This window comes from Geospiza fortis, unplaced genomic scaffold, assembly GCF_000277835.1.
Source record: "Geospiza fortis unplaced genomic scaffold, GeoFor_1.0 scaffold590, whole genome shotgun sequence".
NCBI lineage: Eukaryota > Metazoa > Chordata > Aves > Passeriformes > Thraupidae > Geospiza > Geospiza fortis.
Genome location: NW_005054402.1, coordinates 2,788,547 through 2,803,676, shown reverse-complemented (window position 1 = coordinate 2,803,676; position 15,130 = coordinate 2,788,547). Strand labels below are relative to the sequence as shown.

General features: G+C 45.3%; 2 protein-coding genes across 4 annotated transcripts in view; one reads left to right on the top strand and one right to left on the bottom strand.

Annotated features, from left to right (window-relative positions):
* Positions 1 to 3,632, top strand: part of BTBD10 (BTB domain containing 10) — a 28,048-nt gene extending 24,416 nt beyond the window's left edge. For all 3 annotated transcript variants that reach the window (XM_031061196.1, XM_005426122.2, XM_031061197.1), the window contains 3 exons: positions 479 to 676; positions 1,263 to 1,373; positions 2,551 to 3,632. In XM_031061196.1, coding sequence (XP_030917056.1) covers positions 479 to 676; positions 1,263 to 1,373; positions 2,551 to 2,861 — 620 coding nt within the window. In that variant the 3' untranslated portion in view covers positions 2,862 to 3,632. The remainder of the gene's footprint in view (positions 1 to 478; positions 677 to 1,262; positions 1,374 to 2,550) is intronic.
* Positions 3,633 to 3,896: 264 nt separating this feature from the next.
* The window catches only part of ARNTL (aryl hydrocarbon receptor nuclear translocator like), a 25,699-nt gene continuing 14,465 nt past the window's right edge, over positions 3,897 to 15,130 (bottom strand). The window contains exons 9-16 of the mRNA XM_031061198.1: positions 14,526 to 14,772; positions 9,946 to 10,052; positions 9,454 to 9,604; positions 8,796 to 8,884; positions 7,845 to 7,953; positions 6,079 to 6,172; positions 5,015 to 5,117; positions 3,897 to 4,591 (exon numbers count right to left, since the gene is read on the bottom strand). Coding sequence (XP_030917058.1) covers positions 4,431 to 4,591; positions 5,015 to 5,117; positions 6,079 to 6,172; positions 7,845 to 7,953; positions 8,796 to 8,884; positions 9,454 to 9,604; positions 9,946 to 10,052; positions 14,526 to 14,772 — 1,061 coding nt within the window. The 3' untranslated portion in view covers positions 3,897 to 4,430. The remainder of the gene's footprint in view (positions 4,592 to 5,014; positions 5,118 to 6,078; positions 6,173 to 7,844; positions 7,954 to 8,795; positions 8,885 to 9,453; positions 9,605 to 9,945; positions 10,053 to 14,525; positions 14,773 to 15,130) is intronic.

Here is a 15,130-nt window from a genome sequence, read left to right as displayed (position 1 = left end):
TCCTGCTGGGAATGCTGTGCAGGACCCCAGTGCCTTCCCTGGCAGGGCCACCCCCCTGCCCCGTGCCCAAGCTCTCTGTCCTTACAGGGATTCAGCAGCTCCTGCCCTGGGGGCTTTGAGAAGCTTTGGTTTTAAGCTGCTGCTTATGAAACATGAGTTGTGTGCTCTGCTCTCCCAGCAACTGGCTTAAATGATGTTTCTTTTAGGAAAACCAAGAGCAGCCTTACACAATTACCAAATATTTAGCAGTAGTGAAACACACAGGAGGTCTCAAAGTCTGCCCAACATGATGTTAATATCTGCAGGACAGGCTGGTAAATATTCAAACAAGGTCTGAACCTACATAAGCTCATAGACTAAGTGTCCTTACACCTGCCTGCAGTAATACTACAAGATAAACAGATCTACTCTTTCTTATTGCTGCCTTCATCTCTTTACCAAGCTCTCAAATGTGCCTATGCTTAAAATTTTCTTCTAGGTGCTCTCATGCATGAACTATCAAACGACGGTGCTCGCAAGCAATTTGAGTTTTACCTGGAAGAAATGATTCTCCCATTAATGGTAGCCAGTGCCCAAAGTGGGGAGAGGGAGTGCCACATTGTTGTGCTGACAGATGATGATGTTGTTGACTGGGATGAAGAATATCCCCCCCAAATGGGAGAGGAGTATTCACAAAGTAAGTTTACCCTCATTGTTCCCACCAAGCGATGCCATGGTAGAGGTAGCAGTGAATGTGCTGATTTAAAGTTGCTGTACAGAAAATAAACCTCTTAGTTTGAGTAGTTCTGCTTAATATTTTGTTTCACAGAAGCATATTATGCTTATTATGTGCGAGTGTAATTAAAAAGAGAAGCTAATTTTTATTATTAAGGTATTGTTAGCCAGCGAGGAGGAAGAAAATACTTCTTCAAAGAGCTTGGGGAGGGAAATGGGTAGGAGTCATGTTCGCTGTGGGAGAGCAACTAGAGTTTTTTTTTGAGGAAAAAACCAAGTGTTACTATTTTTGGAGTATTACAGTTGTGTGGATGATGAGTTTAAGCACCTGTAAATGGGCTGTACTTCCCTGCGAGATGTGCACCCAACCCATTCCCCAGTATCTTCAGCTGTTTTTCTCTGGAATTCTTGAATTTCTTCCCCTCTTCTGAAATCAAAATACTGGAGTAAAGCAAAAGAGTGGAAAAGATAAACTTTCGTGTTTTAAGGCTAGAAGTTAATATTTGAATACAGGGATTTTTTTTTTTCTCATTAAAATGCATTTTTAGTTATTTACAGCACAAAGTTGTATAGATTCTTCAAATACATTGAAAACAGAGACGTGGCCAAATCGGTTCTGAAGGAAAGGGGGCTCAAGAAGATCCGACTGGGCATCGAAGGTAAGGGAAGCATTGCTTGTCCTTGTGCTCTTCCTCTTTGGCCTTCAGGGTCTGCTGCTCTTCTCTGCTGTGTGGCTTTCTCTGTGGCTGGAAAAGCAAGGGGTCAGTGTTGTCTTTCCTACTGAGGCTGGCTGACAGAATGGCCAGAGCTGGAAAACCTGACTGTGGGCTCCAGACTGGTGTCCGTGCTGAGGGCTCTGTGCAGACAACTTAGGTGCTTTCCACTGCCTTCATGACTTGCATCTCATGCCCTTTGCCCTTTAGTTTCCACACAAAATCTTCTCTGTGCTTTGTCTGAAGTAACAAGGCATTTGTACAGCTTTGGATATTGTGTTCTTGGGCTGTATCCTTTCCAGGGTGTGAAATGAAAAATGTCGTGTTAAGTGGCAGGCAGACATTTTCTTTCAGGAAGTACAGAACTATCCAGTGGATCAGTGAAGTGCAAAGAAATACTGATCTGAAATACACATCATGTATGTTAGGAGGCTGCTCTGTAATACCTGACTGAGTAATCTGATTTTTATCATGAATGTAAGAACTGTGTTTCTTTGCATTACATTTTTTTCTGATTGCTGACCCAGATATTTTAGAATCCAGCCTTTATAATTAGCAGGATTTCTATCATTCACTCACCAAGTTGTCATAGTTACATTTGTAATTTGCCAAGAAAGAGCAAATGCTTTTAACTAGTGAGCCCTAAAATAACTAATTTCAGCTGAAGAAGGTGGGAGCCTTTCAGCTAAACAAGAGCTGGCCCTGCCTGTAATGCTGCTAATAGCAGATTATTTCTGCTGGCATTTCTTGGTTTGACAAGGAACAGCTGTGGCACCAAGCTGTGGTGCTGGTGCCCTGCAGTAATGTGTAAAATGGACATTATTGTTGGGGCACAGGGAGAGGTGACTCAAACACAGCACAACCATCTGCACTGGCAGTGGCAGTGGCTGCTGTGCTGTGTCCCAGCAGGGCTGATGGGCTGTGCCCTGTACAGTCAGTGCTGATGTTGCTGTGCTCTGTACAGTCAGTGCTGATGTTGCTGTGCCCTGTACAGTCAGGGCTGATGTTGCTGTGCCCTGTACAGTCAGTGCTGATGGGCTGTGCCCTGTACAGTCAGTGCTGATGTTGCTGTGCTCTGTAGGGCTCTGTACTCTCAGGGCTGATGTTGCCCCTGCCTTTCCAGGTTACCCCACGTACAAGGAGAAGGTGAAGAAGCGGCCGGGCGGGCGGCCGGAGGTGATCTACAACTACGTGCAGAGGCCGTTTATCCGCATGTCCTGGGAGAAGGAGGAGGGGAAGAGCCGGCATGTTGACTTCCAGTGCGTGAAGAGCAAATCCATCACCAACCTGGCGGCGGCAGCAGCGGACATCCCGCAGGACCAGCTGGTGGTGATGCACCCCACGCCGCAGGTGGACGAGCTGGACATCCTGCCCATGCACCCGGCCCCCAGCAGCAGCGAGCCCGAGGCCGAGGGCCAGAACCCCCCGCTCTGAGCGCGCTGCCCCACCGCACGCATGCTCCTACAGTGACTGCACCCAGCTCATCCCACACTGCAACGCCAGTTTTCCATTGTGTTCCGGTGTTTAGGATACTGCAGCAGGGACCTGGCACGGCCCCAGGGGGTGCCTGGTCGCTCTGGGAGGAGCGCGGCCGGCGCTGGGCTCGGTGACGTTCGTGTCTGTGTTTACCAGTAGGTTTGTGACGTTGGTGACCGTGAGCTGGCCTGGCCCCGCTCCGCGGCCCCTCGGCGCCGCCGTGGCACGGCCTTAGGAAGCAGAGTGGGAATTGATAGTAGCACTTTACAAATGGTTGAGAAGTGGAATTTGAAGCCATTTTTTATAAATGTATTGCACAATACTAACAAAGTGCTTCTATCAAAGGTATTAACTGTACATAGTTTTGCTCTGAATAGATTGACCCTTTTGAAGTTATTGTATATGGTTGAGCACAAAACTACTTACTCTTGGGTTTTTGGATTGAGGACGTGATTCAATGACCCATGTAACATCTTGTTCAAGTTCTTTAGTGAATTTTTTCACTTGTTTGCAGCGTGAGCCATGTTCAAAAATTGTGAACAACGGACAGGGGCTTTATCTTAAATTTTGCCTTACCTTAAGCTGTTCACAAATATTTATTTAATACATTTTTCATAAGTGTCATGAAATAGGAAAATGCAAATGGTTCATTCTTCATTTATTAATGATTGTAAACAAGTTTTTCATGCAAATAAAGTTTCCATTATTTTAATGGGCTTGAATTATCTGTGAATTATGAATTTTGCAAGTAGTTGCTTTTCTTTCCTCGGGGGAAGGATGGTTAAATGAAAAACAAGTGTTTCTTAAAGATAATCAGCCCATTTCAACGCACCTGCCTGTTGTGCTTTTCTCAGGATCAGCATGGATCTAGGAGTAAGAAACAATAGCTTCTCTGGGAATATTGTCATGACAAAGTCATGTACGTGTAGGTAAGGCACTGGCTTTCCTCCCTTTTCTCCCAGGGCTAAAGAAATGATAAATACCAAGTGCTTCTAGCATGCACCTTCAGCAGGGTTTTATCAAATTTATTTATCAAAGTAAATGCTCCATCTTAGAACAAGGAAACATTTATTTTAAAAATATTTAACTGTCTAATACATTACACTTTAACAATATTTATAGTAAAGGATTCTTACAAGAAAGAATAAACGGCTTTATGGTACAATTAGTATAAGAAATATCCACATGGGGACTGTTTTGCAGTGTAAAAACACACCATACATCTGAAATGGTCATTTGCATATAAAAGCTACCACTGATGCCAGTGAGTTGCACAGTGATTTAAAAAAAATTTCAAACAACAGAATCCAAAATATACAAGTATTGCAAGCTATACACAGCTAACCAAATCAACACAGAACACTGTAGCAGGTTATTCCACTTTGTCTGAAGTTACACATGGTAGGATGAGTTGCATTCTGACGCAGCTTTTATGAAGTTCCCACATAAAAGCCTCTCAGTCCCACGGGTTTCACAGAGTGCAGAGCCCCACCAGTAAATGCACTTGGCTGTTGGCTGCTGGCTCCCTCACAGGGGCCAGGGCAGGTCGCTGAAGTCCACGGGGCCGCCGAGCCCCGCGTCAGCCTCCAGCAGGCTCATGATGACCGCCATGGCCGCCTCGTCGTTGCTGGGGCTGCTGGAGCCCTGCTCCGTGTCGATCATGTCCATGCCGATGTGGGAGTTCTCCCCTGCAGGGACACAGCACGGCCAGCGCCTCAGGGGCTGCTCCCCTCCCTGCACTGCTCCTCTGGGGCAGAGCCAGGGCTTTGGGGCCCAGGGACAGCCCTGGTAGCTGGGTCACTCCCCAGCAAGGGCCACCGCGCCTCACAGGGACAACCTGAGTGCCAGAGTGCACACAGCGCTGCTGCAGCATCTGAGCAGCTGAGCTACTTCACACTGACTCAGGAAAAGAGGCTGCCAAGCGCTGCCTAAGGATGTTCCAGTATGAAGGAACTTCACAAAACAGGCTGCCCAGGTGCCTCTTGGGGCACACAGAGTGCTCGGCTGTGGGCTTTGTGCCTCAGCAGGTAAAAGCAAGTCACTGCTACAAGCAACCAGCGTCCATGTGTGTTCAGCTGGCACTGAGGGTGTTCATGTGTGACTTCACTTACCCAGGATAGAGGAGTTGTCGGAATACGGGTACCCAGAATTATCCTGGATTTGCCCAGACAGCAGCCCAGCTGATGAAATGTCTGGAGTGCCACCATTCAAGATCTTGAAAGACAAAACAGAAGCTCTAAAGCAGCATGAAATGGTGCATTAAGTCTTAAACTGTCCTATACTGGAATTTTTACTAGAGGATAGATGGACTTCCCAAAATAACCCTGTGGTTTATAACAATCTAAACAAGGAGAAATATCAAGGGGGTGCTGAAAACACCCAACCCTCCACCTGCATTTTCCTTTATGCCATGCCAGCAGCCCCTATTCTGTGGGCATGTTGAATACTGTAGGGCAGAAGAAGAAAGAATAACTATTACCAGAATTGTAACTCTGTTCCAACCTGGAGTTTTATTTCAAGAACAAAGAGAGCTGGGAATAGACAGAAATATTTACTGTCTGTTCCAGTACAAGCAATTCTTACAAGCAAGTCACCATTTCTGAGAAAAAATGGTTAAGTAAGTCTGAAGTGGTGCATAAGGATCTGGATATGCTTTGGATAAAACTTCCATAAGCATTTAGAGATTGCTTGAGTAGCACTCAAGTGCCATTACCAGCACTGAGCCACCTGAACTCTTGTCCTGGCTGCTTCCAGCAATCTCAGAGCAAGGCAGGTGCACAGTGTTGACTTAAAAATAACCTGAGTGCTCAGGCAAGCACTGAGCTGCGCTGGTTTGTGCTCAGTGGTGGCATTTCTCGGGCACAGCCAGTGCTGCAGTGCCAGCACTGCCAGCCTTCACCAGCACGGGGTGTCAGAGAGTTTCTGGAGGCTGGAGAGACGTGAGCAGAGCCGTTCCTTGCAGCTCTGCTGCAAACATCCAACCTACAGGGCAGGTGAGTGTCAAACACTGCTGGAGTTTGGGACGTGCTGCTGGCTGCCCTTCAGAACAGGGGCTGTGACCCCCTCAGTTCTTTGGCTGGGCCCCTTTTCCAGCCCAGCAGGCAGGAGCTGTTCCCTGAGCACAGTCCCACATTCCCTGCCCTGACTGCCCAGCCTGGGAGAAGCTTGTTCTTACCTTCTTCCCTCCTGGCGAGGATGTGTCGGGTGGGGGGGTGCTGGTGATGTTCAGGGGACTTGAGCCACAGCTGGAAGGTGATGATCCTCTTATCCTAAAACGTGCATAAAACAGGGCATGCATTTACAAGCGACTCAGAGACTTGGAGTTTTTAATACTGACTTCAATATCAGGTGCCATAAGGTGCTAAAAGCTTGAGCTTCATTTTTGTAATCTCCCTTTTTTGTGTTCCTCGTGCCAGCAGGAGCAGCAATGCTGTTATGTGCAGCCAGACCAACAGCCCTGTGCAAATCCAGCCTGCTTGATCTGCAAGCTTTACCTCCTCCCTGTTTTTTTCCCAGGCAGCCTTCACAGAGTCAGAAGGAAAAGGTCCTGGCTGCTAAGGAAAGCCTCATTTTTGAGTATTTTACTTCAGTTTCCACCAGCTAAGAGTTCCAGCTGCCTCAGTCACAGTAACCCAGACTCCTCCAGTGAGCTCCTGCTACACAAGTCCATTGGACACTGGATTGTTTGTAACTGCTCAAAGCCACATTGTTCACTTCCATTTTCCATAGCCTGATCAAACATCGTTAATAATGAATATTGTATTGACTGTAGCACCAACGAATCTCCAGACTAAAGGGAGGAGGGGTAGTTACAGAGAAAAGCAATGGAAATGGGATTCTTCTCCTTGGCAGAGTTCCCCTGGGAAAGCTGAACAGAAGGCAGCTCTGGAAAATAGTAACAGCTGCTGAAAAAGGACTGGAACTAACCCAGGGTCCGAACTGAAATGCAAACATGGGTGGTAACTGCACTACTACACTCATTTGGGCTAATTAAATGTTTTACAGCTACTAAAAGGGATGGTTAAGCTTCAAAGTAATGATTCAGCCATGTTTTTCTTCTTTTCCTATTCCTACAGAAAGGAATGCAGCCGTAGGGATAGGTCTGCAGCTGCCTGAAGTGAGGACAGAGGGAATCTCCTGCCTGCAGCAGGAACAAAACTATGGAAAACAGACTGAATGTGTTCCTGGACTGCAGCTCAGCCTGGTTAAATTGGTACCACTGAACATCTGGTGGGTGAGACCCTTTTTATAGGAAAGGAAACAGTTCCCAAGAGGAAATCAGCGAGGAACAGGGATTTTTAGCCAACAGAAATGAAGTGGTACCCACTGGAAGCAGCTGCTCACACAGGTGAGAACACGAGAAGCAGCTGTGGATCCCCACAGGCCCTCAGTGACCCTGAGCTGGACCCAGCCCCACATCCTGACTGCCATGGGAAGGCCCCAGCATTGTGTCCTTGCTCCAAGAGCTGCAGGGGAACTGCAAAGCTCATCATGCACATCTAACAACCCCAAAAGCATCTGAGCAAATGGACTGCACGAAAACAAACATTGCTGTTTTGGCACACAGTCAACAGCTTTGGCATTTGGAGGTTGTGCCGCTCACAGCCTCAAGTCACTGGGAAAAGAACAGCCTGGAATGGATTTGTTCCTAGGTAGCTGCTCTTTTTAACTCCTGTTTCTGGTAAACAGGCCATCATCATCACCACTGCAAAGAAATACCAGTATCAGTCTCTTGCAGCAGGGAGCTGAAGGCTGTAACTTCATGCTTTCCCTGTGGGGGCTGACTGCCTCAGAGAGGCTGAACAGGAATCTGTAGCTGCCTCAGTAAGGTTGGATCATTCCTTATTCAGCTTGAATAATTTGTTCTTTCAGAGGAAATTAAGGAAGTCTAACTCCTCTTAAAGAATAGGACTAAAACAACTCCACACCATTTTCTCTCACCTGTGAATCTCCATGATTTCTTCAGCAATCATCCTCCCTATTTTACCTGCCCCAGCTCTTGTTCCACCTGGAATTCCAGGCACAGTGGGATGGGTCCTTTTGGGGCCACCTGAAATGAGCAGAAATGTTAAGGTCAGAGAAAAGCTTGCAAACTTTCTCCACAGGGCAACTGTGTTTAGGCTTTGAGTGGCTACAGGACCTTCTGAACAGGATTTATTGACAGTTCCACCAACTGCTGAGTGCCTTCAAATGGATGAAAAGCTCTGGCTTGCACTGAGCAGTGCTGGGTCTCAGATGTCCCTCTGTGCCAGCAGGGACAGGGCAGGCCCCAACTCTTTTAGAATCTGGCTGTTCTCTTTCAGAATTGAGCATCTGGTGCTACCTCTTGTCCAGAGCTGGTACAGCATGGCCGTGTCAGACCCTCTGCCCAAACAGGTCCTTCTCCAAACATGTTTGTTCTCTGCTTTGTGTGAAGAACTTGCCAGTGCATACTCCACTCAATATGAGATAAACCCAAGGGAGCTGATGAGTGCAAATAAAGCCCCTGCAGGTAACTGCAGGAATGTAAAAGTGAAGGCAAAAGTGAGGTGTGAGCAGTTAGGAGCTGTTTCTGTAAGGTGATTTCCCACTTGCACAGCACTTGGGAGGTTGGAAAGAACACCTCCACTTGGGAGGAGCACCTGCAAAGAGCCTGATATACTCCAAGCAGAGAAAAGCCCCCACTGAGAGGGCAGGCAAGGCCCCAGCATTGCTTACCCAGAATGGATAATGCTTCTGGAAATGCAGATTTAACAACAGCCACCCTCAGCAGCTGTGGCTTAGACCCAAAGCTAAACCTCATTTTCCTTAGGATATGAACAAATTTCCGTGCAGAAGGGCAGTAAATGTGTGCAGGCAGGATGAGCTGCTGCCAGGGCAGGAGAGGCAGGGATTGCTGAGGCCAGGAGTTACCTTCTCCAGCCTGGAGCACGCTGTCCATGCTGTGTGGGGACGCCGCCAGCTGCGGAAAGGCCGCGTCCCTGCTCTCCAGGACCGTGGTGCTGCGGAGTGCAAGGAGGAGAAAAATCAGGGAGAGAAAACCCTACAGAGGCAGAAAACCCCCCCAGTGATTACAACCCAGGTCATGCAGCCAGAGTTTCAGCGTGGAATGCTTCAGGGTTTCAGCAGTGTCACCTCTGAGACTGACACCAGGGATCAAGCACCCTGTTCCACCCCAAAGTGTGCAGTGCCAGACCCCAACAGCTTCTCTCAGCACAGAACTCCTCTGCAGGAATTATTCTGCTGAGAAGTCACTTCAAGAGAAAGGAAAAGGGGGGGAAATACCTGCCAAAGCAAAGAAATGCACACCCTTTAAGTTCCTACAAAGACCAAATCCCAGCTTTTCCCAAAGAAGGAATATATTTCTATTTTCTGCAAGCTGTAACGACCAGAAATTAAATTACTGCAATTCTTAAACTAAACCTGGGGTTGTTTTAACTCCCCGGGGTGTTGTCTGGAGAAGACACCTATTGTCATCCAGAAGGTGTGCACATGTTTAGGTCAAATCTCACATGAGAAAAGGGCAAAGCAATGGGCATTCCCAGGCACCTGCTGAGGGAAAAGCACTTACGAAACCACTGTGTTTGTGGAGACAATGTATTCTACTTCTTTGGTCCAAGGGTTCATGAAACTGAACCAGCGACTCCGCAACGTAATAAAAGAGCCATCTTTTATTTTAAACTTGTAGCAGTTAGTTGTAATTTTTTCTCTTGTCTGCAAAACTGAAGAGAGGCAGAAAGCAAGTCATTAGTGTCAAGCAGGCACCACAACATAAATAGAGCCCTTATCAGGGAAAACCCAGTTAATTCCTCCCCACATCCATCAAGAAAAATGCTATTCCTCCATCATCCCCCTCACCCATCCTGAACCTCAAATATTCCCTACAAATCCATGCAAGTCTAAGGTAATCACAGTGCTTGGCACATACAGCACAATGCTCTTGACTAAAGCATTTGCAAACAGCAATACCCAAATCTTTTCAAGTGTTTGGTTTCCTTAACACACCACAACTGTTCCCAATATTTTGAACAAAATTTCTTTCCTGAATTATTAAGAACCATACCTTGTCTGTGACACTCTGCAAGATGTGCTATATCATCTTGATGAAAATATTCATAACACGAAGTACCTAGAAGTTCCTGGGGTAAGTATGCCAGGATGGCTGTTGCCCTGGGGAAGGGAGGGAGAGGAAGAAAATTTAAAAAAAAAATTAAAAAAATCTTTTCAAGTTGAAGTATTAGAGATTTCTAAAGCTCACACTGAGGCTGGGAAAGGCTCAAGTAATGCGGAAAGGATTTTTGGCTTAGAAGGTAAAAAAAATTCCTTAAGAATACTATTTTTAATTCTCAGGTAATTAAAAAAGTACCTAACACCCAGAGCCCTCGGGTATTACATTTGACCTACCATCACCAGAGGGGATGTAAGACTTTCTAAACAGCTTTGAAGATTTGCTGTAATTTTGGGAATTTAAGCCTGAAAAAAGCTGCCACAAGATAACACAAAGCTTTCTGCACAAAGTGCCACTGCACAACAGACATCAAAGGTTTGGAGAACTCAAGGGTGGGACAGAACAACACCACACCAAACTTGACTTGGATTTTGTACATTTCTTAGAGGAAAATTCTTAGAATTCTTTAGAAGAATTCTCCAGAAGAATTTTGTTAGAAAAAAAAAATCTGCGTTTCTTAGAAGAAAATTACTGAGGGAGAAGTGAAGATTCCTTGGAGAAGCTGAAATAAGTGTCACAATTCCAAACCATTCCAATTCAAATTAAACATGAAGGGCAACAAAGAACAAACCCAGGTAGATCAACATCTATTCTGCAATCTCAAAAAAGACCAAATTAAACAATATAAAATGCAGAAATTAGTACATATTAACAATTATGAATAAGAACAGAGGAGGGAAAAGCTGAAGCACCAAATCCATAGTATTTCAATGTGGGGCATTTTTGTGTGTTCCCAAACACAAGAGATTTCAGCACCAGTTGAGGACACCTCAAGCCCTCCTCGACAGGGAGACCAACACCCTCAGCCTTGGAGAAGGAAACAAGAATTCAAACTGGCTTCTGTAGGGTGAGCCTTATGCCAGGCCACTTAAAACTCCAAGGAAACTCATCAAAGCAATCTCCAAGAGAACCACAAAGCAGCAAAACCAAGCCTGTCTTTAAAATGGAAGAGCTGGGAACCCAGTCAAGCTTATTCCAGTATATTTCCAAGAACTTTAATAACCAAGGCTTTCAGCAGCACTGCTGTGGTGGGATACCCCACACAGAGGGAGAACAACCTGCATGAGCAGCTACAGGGAACTTGTCAACCCTTTTCTTTTCACAGCAGGTGCTGTGGAAAGGAGAATCTGCACCAAATTACAGCCACCAACAGACTGGGTGCATTCAATATCTGACCATGTTCTATTATGCAAGGAAGGAAATTGTTTGTGTCCTTCTGGAATTTCATCCTGTATTTACTTTTCTCCTCAGCTCCCTTCTCCCACTTAACAAGGCAGCTCTGAATCCTGAAGCTGTATCCGATGACATCTGCATAGGTAATAAACTTCATTTTACTCTCAAATTCAGCTTGCAGACCAATCAGAAGTCCTGAATAAGTAAGAGGAGAGATGATTCTCTAAAACTCTGCTCAGTGTAGCTGCCATTCCAACAGAGAATTGTTAAGCAGCTCCCTGGCTGTGGCAGCCCAGCTAATTGGTACCTAATCCATTGCTGTGCTTCTCCAGGGACCATGAAATCCATGAAGACAGAAAAGGTCACAGGGAGTTTAGGAAGTGTTTCTTTCCTGAGTTTCTTGAACAGATGATAAATGAACAGTGCAAGTCTATATGAACAAAACAAGCTGACTCGGAAATAAATTGTTTTCAACTTTTACAGGTACCTAAATATTCTCCAGGAAAAGCAAGGATCATTGGATGTCAGCTTCAGGCCTACAGATGAGGCTTTCTTCTAAATAAATTCCCTTTCAAAGAGTTCTTTGAAGTAGCATAGACATCCCAAGCACTGTAAACAACAGCTGGAAAGCAATTCAATAAAAGCATATGTGCTTAAATCCAATGGGTCAACATTTTCTGAGCCTCATTATTTTAAAAATGCCTTCAAACTACACATCAGGGGAATAAGCCTGATCTTTTGAAAATAAAACTTGTCTATAAACAAGACAGAATGGCATTTTCTGAGCAACAGAAAGCTCTGAATGCTCCCACAGCTCCCAGAGTGAGCACCAGCTCCGAGCACTCAGGAATTGGTATTTTCATAAGTTTTCTATCCAATAAAAAAAACAACAAACCACCCAACCTAACCAAAACCCACAAACCCAACCACTCCAAAACAGATAAGTAATAAAAAAAAATATTCTCTGCACTTGAATTCCTCCCATGACTATTCCTCTACCTCCTCTCAAAGGGCACTAAAGGTCAGCTGAGTCTCCCCTGAACCCAATTCCAGCAGGCAGATTCTGTCAAGAGTTTGGAGTTTGGGCTTTTCTGTGTCTCAAGCAGCTGAGCCAAAGCCACAGAGAAACTGGAACAGCTTCATCTGGGCAGTCTCAATCCCTCTTGACAAGGAAGGGAACCAGGCAACCCCTCTCCAACCAACCCAGCATAACCTCTCCATTAACATCCTTCAACCTCCTACTTTTCCCTCCACCATCCAGTAATTTTCAAGGAAGATTCAGGTCATATGTACCTGCTACTGAAGAAAATTCAAGCCTTTTCTTTTGGAAAAGGAAAGAATTACCCTTTTAGATAATAAATCGATGTTTGAAAGCAGATACCACAAGGGCAGAGGTTCTCAAACCGTTTCCAAGAAATAACCCTTATGAAAAGCTTTCCTTCTTACAAACACAAAGGGTCCCAGAGAGAAGCATTAATCCAGCAGAACGTGTCCTAGTAAACAGTTATGTAAGTGTACGTGCTAGCAAAGCCTCACCCAGCCTCTGCAGCCTCTCAGCTGCCTGGTGTTTGCAAGAGGTTTCATGTAACAGAGGCAGCAATTAGGGTCCAGTTTCAAAACATTTTCTTCTGAAGATTACACACACACATAATACATACCCCCCTAATGAATTGGCAGAAAAGATCCTGGCGTTATTCTGCCACATTTTTGGAAGTTTGGGGGATTTTTAAAAAAAGTTTCATCAGCCACGCTGAATTAATGCATAATAACAGCTCTGAGCTCCACCTCAAAGCCAACCCAGTAAAAAAAGCTCAAAAGGGCAGCAATTCCTTTTCCCAATGGTATTAATGTGAAATACAAAGCTGTGTTTCGTGTCAGGTACACAGGCAATGTGTGTATTTGTGATTGTGATATGTGTGGAAACCGACCATGGGACAGTTATAAAGATGAATTCTAATAATAACTGAGGAAAGTAAAGCATGGAAGAAGGCCTTTGAACCTATCCTTCATTCACAATTAACCTTAGTTGATTTAGGGGCATTTGAATTAAAGCATTAAGGATGTTGCTCTTTGCTTGTAGTTAAGCCTTAAAGAGTTCTGCAACAATAACGTTTGAAGTATAATTTTAGAATATTGCTTGTATCCTTGAAATGATAGCTTTGGAATATATAAAAAGGAAACATGCTTATCTCACGCCTTAACAAAACAGAGAAAAGCAGCTTGAGAAAGGAAGATGAACATCAACTCAAGGATTTATAGTCTTGACCAAGGGAAGCTGGACATCACTGTTATGAGATTTATAGTCCTTGTAATTAAAAGGTGGACCCACATCTGGGGAGCTGGACTGCACCAGATGGGATTTGTCTTCCTTCTTTCAGAACCTGGACCACCACCACCACCTGGGATACTCCTTTTGGGATACATCCTGAGAAACACTAAATCACAACAGTGTATAGAATTGGGATGTAAAAATTGGGAATAGAAACTACTGAGGAGTAAAAATTGGGAGCAGAAACTGCTGAGAAAGCCGATGAGTACCCCTATAAATACCTGTGAGCCTCAACTATTGGTGTGCAGTTGGAGGGAAAACTTCCCCCACTGTACCCAGTGCTGTATTGCTCCTACTTTACCATATTAATTAATAAATTGATTGCCTCTTGAATATTGGCCTAGTCAAGCTTCTTATTTATAACAGTAACAGCTCAGAGCTCCACCTCAAAGCTAACCCAGTAAAAAAAGCTCAAAAGGGCAGCAATTCCTTTTCCCAATGGTATTCACACAATGCTGTGAGGCAAGCTGTGGCTGAGGCAGTGTGACCGTGCTCCCTTATGTCGAGGGAAGAGATGAGGATCTGACTCCATGTTTCAGAAGGCTTGATTTATTATTTTATGATATATATTACATTAAAACTATACTAAAAGAATAGAAGAAATGGTTTCAGCAGAAGGCTAGCTAAGCTAAGAACAGAAAGGAATGAATGACAAAGGTTTGTGGCTCGGGCAGAGAGCCTGAGCCAGCTGGGCTGTGATTGGCCATTAATCAGAAACAACCACATGAGACCAATCACAGATGCACCTGTTGCATTCCACAGCAGCAGATAATCATTGTTTACATTTTGTTCCTGAGGCCTCTCAGCTTCTCAGGAGGAAAACTCCTAAGGAAAGGATTTTTCATAAAAGATGTCTGCGGCAAGGCAGTGCTGGGCAGTGAGCCGGGGTGGAAGCTGTTCGGGGGATTCTCACCTCTGATCTACAAAGACGAATTTGCCGTCGATGGCGTGCCGGGACACGTACTCGGTGGGCTTCACCCGGATCTCGCCGTTGGCCGGCTGCGGCACCACGTGCGGATGGAGCCTCCCGATGGCAACAAGGCAGCTCAGGTTACAGCCCTCGTTATCGGGCTCGTTATCTTCATCCAGGCCCATCTTTGTTGGAGGCCAGCTTTTTAAGTAGCCTGTGCTATGAATAGTGCAAAAGCTTTTGCGGTCTGCTGTGAAAAGAAAAGAAAACAAAACAAAAAAAAACAAACCAAAAAACAAACAAATAAAAAGAAACCAACAAAACCCAAGAAAGCAGTTAGGTCGTGGGTACAGCTTTGGAGAACTTCAACTCAATTCTGCTAATAATGCACCTCCTCTCTCATGCAGGAAATTTGGGATACTCTTCACTAAGGAGGGGCTGGGGATGTTCAGCCTGGAGCAAAGGAGGCTCAGGGGTGACTTTATCACTCTCTCGAACTGCCTGACAGGAGGGTGGAGCCAGGTGAGGATCAGCCTCTCCTCCCAGGCAGGATGAGAGGACGCGGCCTCAAGCTGCACCAGGGGAGGCTCAGGTTGGACATCAGCAGG